Source organism: Carassius auratus, unplaced genomic scaffold, assembly GCF_003368295.1.
Source record: "Carassius auratus strain Wakin unplaced genomic scaffold, ASM336829v1 scaf_tig00217231, whole genome shotgun sequence".
NCBI lineage: Eukaryota > Metazoa > Chordata > Actinopteri > Cypriniformes > Cyprinidae > Carassius > Carassius auratus.
The window spans coordinates 23,874-35,398 of NW_020528953.1; the positions used below are offsets into that span (position 1 = coordinate 23,874).

The 11,525-nt window shown below is 35.8% G+C and overlaps 1 protein-coding gene and 1 long non-coding RNA gene across 2 annotated transcripts; one reads left to right on the top strand and one right to left on the bottom strand.

Moving 5' to 3' along the window:
- The first annotated feature begins 337 nt into the window (after nucleotides 1-337).
- Nucleotides 338-7,242, top strand: LOC113100299 (tyrosinase). Its single transcript, XM_026265086.1, is given in 6 exon segments — nucleotides 338-1,281; nucleotides 4,582-4,798; nucleotides 4,874-5,021; nucleotides 6,581-6,762; nucleotides 6,854-6,882; nucleotides 6,884-7,242. Coding segments are annotated over 6 exon segments (1,626 nt in total). The 5' UTR covers nucleotides 338-441; the 3' UTR covers nucleotides 7,094-7,242.
- Nucleotides 7,243-9,452: 2,210 nt separating this feature from the next.
- Nucleotides 9,453-10,654, bottom strand: LOC113100300 (uncharacterized). The gene is made up of 4 exons (XR_003289594.1): nucleotides 10,291-10,654; nucleotides 9,863-9,931; nucleotides 9,596-9,696; nucleotides 9,453-9,491 (listed from the first exon to the last, which is right to left on the bottom strand). It is a non-coding gene; the product is annotated as an uncharacterized LOC113100300 (long non-coding RNA).
- Nucleotides 10,655-11,525: the final 871 nt, after the last annotated feature.

Sequence of the window (11,525 nt, forward strand, 5' to 3'; positions counted from 1 at the left end):
CCCAAACAGTTGATCAGTTGCGCATATGCAATACACGAGAAGAGAAATCAAATATGCATTTAAGCTTGCATGCATTTAATGCATAAAACAAGCTAAACTCTTAAATTTGACCACCAATATTGTCTCTACCATACACCAGCAGGCTGCAAAACAATGTTTCATCTGTACATCATCATTAACTGTGTTGACTTTGCTGGTTATTGGGTTAAAATGCCTGTTTTCAGATGAAAGGATTTCCTTCCCAAACTGTAAATGAAATGATCTCACGCTGGACTCGCGCACAAGCATTCCTCAGAGTCCCGAGACCGAACACAAGCAGGGGTCACTGATTTCATCCCTAGCATGTGATACGAGTGTGTGTGTGTGTGTGTGTGTGTGGAAGAGGAGGAACACAAAGCAGTGTAAAGAGAAGCTGAAGTGTTCCTAACTCTTCCGTGTCTAATGCGTCCGGCTCTCATCATGTCTCTTCCTCTGCTTCTGTTCTTCATTCAGTTCTGGAGTCCGTCTCTCCAGCAGTTTCCTCGGTCGTGCACTACGCCGGACGTCCTGCGGAGCAAGCGCTGCTGTCCGGTTTGGCCGGGCGACGGTTCGGTGTGCGGCTCCCTGTCGGGTCGAGGCTTCTGCCAGGACGTCACGGTCTCCGATCTTCCCAACGGGCCGCAGTACCCACATTCAGGCCTGGACGACCGCGAGCAATGGCCTCTGGTGTTTTACAACCAAACCTGCCAGTGTGCTGGCAACTACATGGGCTTCGACTGCGGCGAGTGCAAGTTCGGTTACTTCGGCGCAAACTGCGGGGAACGACGGGAATCTGTGCGCAGAAGCATCTTCCAATTATCCGTGTCTGAAAGGCAGAGGTTCATCTCGTACCTCAATCTGGCCAAAACGACAGTCAGCCCTGATTATATGATCGTGACGGGTGTGTACTCACAGATGAACAACGGCTCGACGCCCATGTTCACCAACATCAGCGTGTACGATCTGTTCGTCTGGATGCACTATTACGTGTCTCGTGATGCGCTGCTCGGGGGTCCCGGGAACGTTTGGGCCGACATTGACTTTGCACATGAATCGGCTGCGTTTCTGCCCTGGCATCGCGTTTACCTGCTGTTCTGGGAGCACGAGATCCGCAAGCTGACCGGTGACTTTAACTTCACCATCCCGTACTGGGACTGGCGTGATGCACAGGACTGTCAGGTGTGTACGGATGAGCTGATGGGGGCGCGCAGTCCTCTCAACCCCAACCTCATCAGCCCGTCCTCGGTGTTCTCCTCCTGGAAGGTAAACATGAACACATTACAAATTCATTTTACATGCCCTTTACATACAGCATGGTTTAGTCATTCATCCCTCAAGTAATGTTTGTTCTATTTATTTCAAATTGCATTTCAGGAAATGCAATTTTACAACTTTAACTCAAAAGTGCAATTTAATGCATGTTTTCTTTTGTAGACACATAAAGCAGAACTAAAATCCCAATATTATTATATTTTGTAATAGCTCTTGGGGAAGATAATAGCCTATAATATATTTTTTTAAATAGTAATTATTATTATTATTATTATTATTATTATTATTATTAATAAAAAGAATAACACATTCATAGTTTTAATGTCATTTTAGAATTTAAGTGGGGGGAAAATATTTTGTTGTTGTTGTTGTTTATTTAGTTTTCTTTATGTTACTTAACTAAACAATTTGAAATATTTCCTTTTGAAACTAGTTGAAAAGAAATTTTATTTTCAGTTAACATTAATTAGCAATTAAAAATTAAAATGCAGATAAACAATTACAACACAGATAAAAATAGCAATAAACCTGAAAGAATCATTGACACGTTGTTGCTTCAGAAAGTCGATATTTATTCATAACAAACTATTTTCAGGCATACAGATTTATGTTTTCATTTTAAATGAGTTTTCAAGAATAAAGTATGTTTTTGTTCAACTTATCCTTCTAGTAATTAAAATTAAACTAAAATTGTACAACAGGAAATATAGTTGCTGTGTGGAAGAAATGATGCACAGTTTTTAAGAAGAAATAAATAACTATAATTAATTAATTATTTAATTCTAAATGAAAAATTATGATTGTGGTGTATGTGTCCGTTTTTAAATAAAAGAAAAAATACATTTAAAATAATTGAATCTTTTGCATTTAGGAAATTAAACATATTTCTTTCATTTATTTGAGCTACATACTGTACAAACCTGTTTTCAGTGCAGGTCTATGGGAAGTGAACACACTGAACTCATTAGTCGTATTGTTTTGAGTCACGTGACTGAGATTTGGTGCTATATCTTGTCAAATGTCAGTTTAATTGATCCATGTAGCGCGGTGGTTATGTCACAGATTCCTCTGAGAGCACAGCGTCTGATGAAGCCGTCCGTGTGACCATGTGTGTATAAAGCTGTGATTGTGTGACTACAGTGAAGTTGGGCTGTAGTGGGTCACGAGTGTGTCTGGCCCCTAAAACCCCCGTTAACTTCAGCACTGACCCTCTACAGGAGCCACAGGGGAATTAACCAAAGCAGCTCCACTGAGCAACACACACACACTTTGAATCAGTGTTGCTTTAGTAGTGTGAGAGAGCATTTATTACTAACTGGAAGTATCTATTTTTTTTTCCATTTTCATGACATTTTTTGTTAACGTTTTTGTAATTTTATCATATGTGGGTTATATATATATATATACATAGCAATCATTTCTGTTACATTTTTTGTTATTGTAGTACATGAAGACCAACTAAATGGAAATAATAAAATGTTTCCCTGGCAAATAGATGAAATATAATAAGTTTAATTTTTTTATATTTAAATTGATTTCAATTCACATTTATTTTATTTCAGATTTGGGGTCTTTTTCACGTTTTTTGGAATTTGATTAAAAAACTGTAAAAACAGTAATATTTTAAATATTATTACAGTTGAAGACATTTTTCAATTTTTTTTACATGTTCTAATCTAAATATTTTCCTTTTCATTCGATTTTTTGTTAAACTTTTGTAACTTTTTTTTTTTCATTTTTATTAGGTTTTACTTTTTTAAACGTCAATATAGTTTTAATTTTTAATTTTATTTCAGTTAGCATTTATTTTATTTCAAGTTTGGGGTCTATTTGTCTTTTATACTCTCCAAGGCTGCATTAATTTGACTATTTATATATATAAAAAATTGGTTGCACTTTATTTTACAGTACGTGTACTTGTACTTATAGTGTACTTACAGTGTATTTATCTAAGAAAGTTAATACAGTGCTAATAAAGGGGAACTACATGGGGTAGGGTTAGGTTTAGGGTTACGTTCAGGGTTAGTATCTATTGTAATTACTATAATAAGTACATAGTATGTGCATGGGGAACAGGACTGTAAAATAAAGTGCTACCAAAATTTTTGTGATTTTTATGTTTTAGTTGCAGATAACTATAATAACCCTGCTCTGTAAGAAATACAAAGCTGTTTTGGTGTGAGATGTACACAAGCACTAAAACATGCAAAACTTCTATCCTGAAGTATTAAAGTTTGAAAACACCCGATAGACTTTAAAAGGAGGGATTGAAGTTATATCTACAGACTTTGGACTTTATCTGGTGAGTAAAGAACACCTGCATAGTAACGTGCTGCTGAGTTTATACAGGCACAAGCCACTCCGATTTTCCTCAGAAAGGCTAAAATTGAGTTTTGATTTGTCATTTTCTTTTGCTTCATCTTTCTCTCTCTCTCTCTCTTTCATCTTCTGCTGCTGGCGTAGGTGTTCTTACATCTCTTAAGACCAGCAGGGAGGTGAAATAGCATCCAATTAACATTCGAGAAATGAGCTGTATTAGTCATTACAGAGAGATAAGATTCATCCAGGAAAGACTTTCAAAACACGTTTATAACACCATGCTTTTAGTGTGAGGGTTACTTTTTTTTTTTCATGGTGGTCTGATCTAAATTGTCATAATTTCACAATGAAAAAAAGAGTTTTATTTACTCGTTGTAATATTTATTTTTATTATGTATTATTAATTTTTTTAATAATAATGAAATTAAATACACTAATATTCAAAAGTTTGGGGTTGGTAAGATGTTGTTTTCTGCTCATCAAGGCGGCATTCAACTTGATTAAAATTACAGTAAAAAACTGTAATATTACTACATTTTAAAATAACCATTTTTTATATAAATATATATTAAAAGGTCATTTATTCCAGTGATCGTTTCAGCATCATTCCTCCAGACTTCAGTGTCACATAATCTTCAGAAATCATTTTAATATACTGATTTACTGCTCAAGATACATTTCTGATTATGATCAATGTTGAACACAGTTGTGCTGCTTCACATGTTTGTAGAAACTGATACATTTTATTCTTATCTTTGAAGTCTTTGATGTCACTTTTGATAAATGTAATGCATCCTTGCTGAATAAAAGTAGTAATTTATTGTTTGTAAAAGTATTGTTTTTAGTTTATTTCCTCTAAGTTTAGGGTGAAATATGACCCCAAAGTGCTCTTGACTCTTATTGACTGGATCTGTTTAGTTTTATGTTGCACTGTCTTCTGGTGTTTTAATACGTGTTTGTATACCTGTGCAGGTGATCTGTTCACAACCAGAAGACTACAACCAGCGAGAGGTTTTGTGTGACGGGTCTCCAGAGGGACCGTTACTGCGTAATCCAGGAAACCACGACCGAAACCGTGTCCCGCGGCTGCCCACCTCCGCAGACGTGGAGTCAGTGCTGAGCCTGACAGAGTACGAGACAGACCTGATGGACAGACGCGCCAACATGAGCTTCAGGAACGCTCTGGAAGGTAGGAGCAATACGAATGCACACCTCCTTAACACATCAGGCTCTAAACACTGAACGTGTCTCACCTTCTTCTCAGGTTTTGCGAGTCCTGAGACGGGGTTGGCAGTAACGGGTCAGAGCTTGATGCACAACTCCTTACACGTCTTCATGAACGGATCCATGTCTTCAGTGCAGGGGTCCGCCAACGACCCCATCTTCCTTCTACATCATGCCTTTATCGACAGGTGCATGCAGGATGAACATGCAAACCACTAACCTTGATTATTTCAATGCATAATTCACCCGTAGAAATGTGCAATAATCATGAATGACACAATCAAATCCTGCAATATTATATGCATTAAGACAGTGATTCTGAAACTTTTCAGTTGAACATTTATGTGACCTTGAAGCACAAAAGCAGTCTTAAGTATTTGGGATATATTTGTAGCAATAGTGAAAAATACATGGAATGGGTCAAAATGATAAATTTTTCTTTTATAACAAAAATCATTAGGATATTAAAGTAAAGATCATGTTCAATGAAGAAATTTCATACTGTAAATATATTAAAACGTAATTTTTGATTAGTAATATGCATTGCTAAGAATTCATTTGGACAATTTTAAAGACGATTTTCTCAATATTTAGATTTTTTTGCACCCTCAGATTCTAGATTTTCAGATAGTTGTCTCTCAGACAAATATTATCAGATCTATTCAACTTTCAGATGATACATAAATCTCAATTTCAAAAAAACTGAAACTTAAGACTGGTTTTGTGGTCCGGGGTCACATTTGAACTAAAATGTATACTTGAAGTGCCCCTAAGATTTTAATTGACATATTTTGCATGGTTCACTGAAACCAGTTAATGGTCAATTGACATGCAATCTTTTATATTTAGTCTTTTTTTGTTAGTAAGTAATTTATTTATTTTTAATGAATTATTACCTGTTCATCAATTGATAAATTTGCAGGGATTTGTAAATCCTAGTTTGGGAAACCCTGCATTATTATTGTAAATAAATTAATTGATATTTAAGATTTATTTATTCATTTATTTATTTTAATCTAACATTTGTAAAATGTAATTAATTATTAGTTTTTCATTAACTCAAATTTAGCAGGGATTTGCAAAACCCAATTTGCTAAACCCCATGTTAATAAAAATATAAACGTATTTTTTCACATATACAGTACATTTTTAGTTTTATTTTTATTATTTAAATTTTTTATGAATTTCATTTATTATTAACTTTTCATCAACTCACAAATCAGCAGAGATTTATTAATCCTATTTTAGAAAACCATGCATTAATAGTAAAGTTATATACAGTTGTCATATATCATATTTTTGTGTTTTATTTTGATTATTTTAATTATGATAAGTCATTTTAATTGTACATTTTAAAGATTAAATTTTTTGCTTTTCATCCAATACAGTGTTTGGGAAACCCTGCATTAATAAACAATATGTATTGATATAAAGAGTTAACTCATTTTACATGTTAGCTTCTGAACTTCAGCTCAGGTTGAAGTTAACTTGAAGTGTGTTTTTGCTTAATGCATATTTAAACTGTCTCACAAAAATGCAAACAATAATTGCAAGTGCAAAATCTTACGGACAATTTAGGGGTTGCTTTTCTGACTTGAGCCAGTAAGAAACCAACCAGCACACCTTAGAAAAAAAAAAAATTAAAAAAGCATATTTAATGATTGCCAAAAAGGTTTCACGAAACATTAGTCCAAACATGTTTGACCTCATTTCCCGTGGTCTTTCTCATTGCAACTCTGTGTTTCAGCATCTTTGAGCAATGGCTGAGGAGACACCAGCCCCCCCGCACACACTACCCGACCACCAACGCCCCGATCGGACACAACGACGGCTATTACATGGTCCCCTTCATCCCTCTCTACAGAAACGGAGATTATTTCCTCTCGACTAAAGCTCTGGGATATGAATATGCATATTTACAGGACCCGAGTGAGTCATTAGCATGCATGCAGTGAATTTCCAACCCTTTCATTCTCTCTCTCTCTCTCTCTGTGTACTCAATCACTTTTATCTCTGTCAGGTCAGCGGTTTGTGCAGGAGTTTCTGACGCCCGTATCTAGAGCAAGCTCAGCAGATCTGGCACTGGCTGCTGGCCGCAGGGCTCCTCGGGGCGGCCGTGGCAGGAGTTATTGCAACTATTATCACCGTGGCGTGTCGCAGACGCCAGAAGAGGCGAAAGTCATCGGTGTACGGGGAGAGACAGCCGCTGCTGAACAGCAGTGAAGAGGAGGGATCCACTTCATATCAGACTACACTGTGAATCAGAGCACGTGTCAGCGAGGACAGATACGCCAAACTGACGGAAAAAAGACACATTAGTCAGGTCATGTGACAAATCTCGCCTCTAAACTGGAGTCATGCAACAAGGGCTGTGCTCAGAATCTTACTATAATGTGCTCTTCATACAGCACTGTTCAAAAGTTTGGGGTCAGTAAGATTTTATTCATGCATTAAATTGATCAAAAGTGACAGTAAAGACATTTGCAATATCTTTCTTTTTCAAATAAAATTCCGCTCATTTGAACTTTCTATGCATCAAAGAATATTTCAAATAAAATGCATCGCCGTTTCCACAAAATATTGTGCGGCACAAGTGCTTTCAACATTGATAATGATCAGAGATGTTTCTTGAGCAGCAAATCAGCATTTTAGGACTGATTTCTGAAGATCATGTGACACTAAAGACTGGAGGAATGATGCTGAAAATTCAGCTGCGCATCATAGAAAAATAATATTCTTTAAAATATATCACAATAGAAAACAATTCGTTTAAATAGTAAAAATATTTCACAATATTACTGATTTTAATGTATTTTTTTTAATCAAATAAATGCAGCTTTGGTGAAGAGACATATTTCAAAACATTTAAAAAAAAAATCTTACTGAACTCAAAATGTAGACAGTGTACATACTACACATTAGTCAAAAAGTGCAGTTTACAATAAAAATATAAAGATTAAAATATTGCATCACATAATGCAATGTGCTTGACTTGACTTTCAATTTCCAGTCTGGTGAATTAACCCCATGTTTAAACGTCTCCTTATGTAATCTGAGTGAAGTTAGGTGTTTTTTTTGCTTTTACAGTTACTTAGTTTCAAATGCAAAATAAAAAATTTCATTTCCAAGACAAATATAAATGTAACATAGTGAGGTCACATGACATTGTTGCATACTATTGCTTTAAATGCTAATTGTTGCATAATGCATTCTGTTTGCATGATAATGAATAAATAGTATGCAGTTTTCTGAACACAACTAAGGTCTCTAGTCCACCAGTGATATTTATGATGCTTGTATCATCACTGTGGCACTTACGTATTGTTTGTTTATATATAATACGAATACAAAGCTATATTAAAAATGAAAAAGTGATTAAATAAATCTTAGGCAGTGGTGATACAATAACAGTGCAGTTCATTTAGGACAATGACATGAGTATTTTCTGTCCTAATAAAATATGAACAGTAATGCAACATGCTGTACAGAACACAAAAGAAATAAGAAATAAATATTTTAAAACAAACAAAAAGATATACTTTAAAGGTTTGCATGAAAGCTTGTAGAAAAGGTATAAAATAAACCAAAACAACGATTAATAGCCAAGACGACATGTTAAATGATGAGGAAATTATGTCAGAATATTCATTTTTTGGGTGATCTAGTGCTTTTATATAGTTTATATAGGAGTAATGAAATGAATAAAAAGGAAAATTCCTAAAAATATCCTCACCCTCAGGTAATCCAAGATTAGCATGAGTTTGTTTCTTCATCAGATTTGGAGAAATGTAGCATTGCATCAGTGTCTCATCAGTGGATGCTCTGCAGTGAATGGGTGCCGTCAGAATGAGAGTCTGATAAAAACATCACAATAATCCACAGCACTCCAGTCCATCAGTTAACATCTGGAGAAGACAAAAGCTGAAACAAACCCATTATTAAGGCGTTCTAACTTCAAACCGTTGCTTCCAACTAAAATTGGAAAAAAATTTTTGACATAAGAGACAACAGAGGATGAACTTTTTCATTCAAGGAAATGTTATTAAGGATATTTTTCAGCTTTTGTCTTCACAAGTCATTAACTGATGGACCGGAGTGGTGTTGATTACTTGTGGATTATTGTGATGTTTTTATCATCTGTTTGGACTCTCATTCTGACGGCACCCATTCACTGCAGTGCATCCACTGATGAGACACTGATACAATGCTACACTTCTCCAAAACTTGACCTGAGGGTGAGAACGTTTTCAGCAAATGTTCATTTTTGGGTGAACTGTTCCTGTACGGTTTATCAAGGGTTGTGCAGGTTCACATAGACTAACTCTACATGCAGAATCACAAATATTATCTGAATAAGAACATAACTGTGCAAGTTTTCCATCTCATTACACTCTTTACCAGTTTTCCGTCCATTCGTCTGAGGATGCTGTGCATGAATTGCAGACATCTCCATTATTCCCGTCATCTTCATTCCTCAGAAACAGACTCTAAAGGCTTTTTATTTGGTGTTAAACGATTAGGTTTGTTCACGTCCCTCAACTGAAGGACTCTTTGTTGTACTCAAATGCAGTTCCTGTGTGTGGGTTTGAAATTGCAGAGAGTGTGTAACGTTTTCGACATCCCTTTGGGGTCCACAGCAGAAAACCCCCACTCTTTTCCTGCAGAACAAACACACATCGTCATTTTTGATTACTGCAATCATTAAAGTGGCCCGCATAACTACATTATTTCAGCCAGTAATGAGTGAATTCATCATACTCACAGCTGATTGGCTCTCCCTATTTCCTGGAAAAGTTGTTTCCATTTTGGTCGACCAATCCGAAGCCTGGAGCTCAAGAAACGGTAGCGTTCCTCACCGATGCTCTTCAAAACACACAGTGAAAGAAATGACTTCATATGATACATATGCATATTAATCCACTAGATGTTTGCATTTTCTGAAAACAAAAGAGCACAGCTTGCATCTACAAAACTCAAGTTATAAATTAATTTTAAAGAAGTAGTAATAAAATGAGAATAAAGTGCACACCTGTAATCCCTGAGTGTTACTGAGGTAGAGTCGAACATAAAGATAATCTGGACGATTGTCCCGCCACAGCTACAGAGAGAGGACAACAACTGTTAGAAAAAGATTTTTCACATTAGATATTAACACATGCATAACACATCCAGGAGGTGGCGCTATAGCCTTTTGAAACGTTCATGCATAAAGTGTCTGTATTTTGTATAAAGTATTTTTAATGCATTTTAACCCTATTAAATCTACTGTATCTTGATACATTATTACTTTTTCATCAACTGATACATTTGCAGGGATTTATAAATCCTAGTTTAGGAAACCCTGCATTATTATTGTAAATAAATTAATTATTTACAATAATTCTGAATAATCAAATTATCAGTTACTACCCAGCTATTGAATGTGTGTGTGTGTGTGTGGTGTGTGTGTGTGTTTACCCTCTCATGAAGGCCACACAATAGATCAGCAACCAATAAAAAGACTGAAGGTCCCTGCAGACCCAAACGAAATACAGCCTTCTCAACTTATACTGACGCCAGTCATCACTGCAACACACACACAATACCTTTTCTATACAGTATGCATGTTAAAACAATGCTAATGTTAATAACATTGGAGAGATTTACACAAATTTATTAGTAATAGCTTACTTTTTCTGTTTTTAGGACACTGTATGTATAAAGTGCATAGTCTTTTCAGTACACATTGATCATGGGTGATCTATTACCCATAATCACCAGCTGAACAAGAGGAATGCAGTATACTGTGTGTACTGTGGTGTTTTCAGTGCGCTAGTGTTCCATTTAGAACTCAGCCGAGGTGTTTAAGAAGATCTAATGTTACAGATCGTCTCACTCACGAGAGCGCCTGTAGAAACACAAGCGAACGGCGTGACTCCGATCCCTCCGGCCACACACAGGCTGACCTCATAATTAAACACCTCCTCTGATGGGCTGCCAAACGGACCGTCCACATGCACTCTGGGGTGGGACAAGAGAGCAGAACAACCAGTGAGATTAGAGATGTCGCATGTGGGCAGAAAAACGCACTTCCTTACTACTCATGCTATTTCAGCAGACTGTGCATGGTATGTTACTGTAATATACCGCTAGAACTGAAGATGTGTTCCGTGTGAATGTTTGTAAAACGTTCTCAGGGGTCATTATGAAAACATTAAGCTATGAAGATGTTGTTTTAGAACATTAAAATGTCCAGTTTAAAAAAAGAATCTTGATTATGCAAAACTTCCATTTTATCCTTTTGTAAACATTATGGGAACGTTACTTTTGAATTTCCTCTGAACATTCTGAAACAAGTAGAAACATTTTTAAAACATTAGAATGTTAGATGAGCATTTTTACAGACCAAATAACTTTAAAAATATATATATTTTACTGGAAGAACTTAAGAGAACCTTGCCAGAACATTCCGAGAATGTTCCCTGATAGCTGGGTATATACTTTTTTTTTTTAAGTACGTAAAATGATATAATGGTTATTTTGCATTCTGAATCCAATTTAGTGTAAAATCTCTTAATGGTCCAGTCAAATAACGAGAAAAAATAAGATTTTTGCATTGCATTGTTAGATACATCTGTGCTCTAGCTCCATACTGCACATTTTGACAAATGTAGTTGGTCATTTGTGTATTACATGGAGAGATTTAGCATATT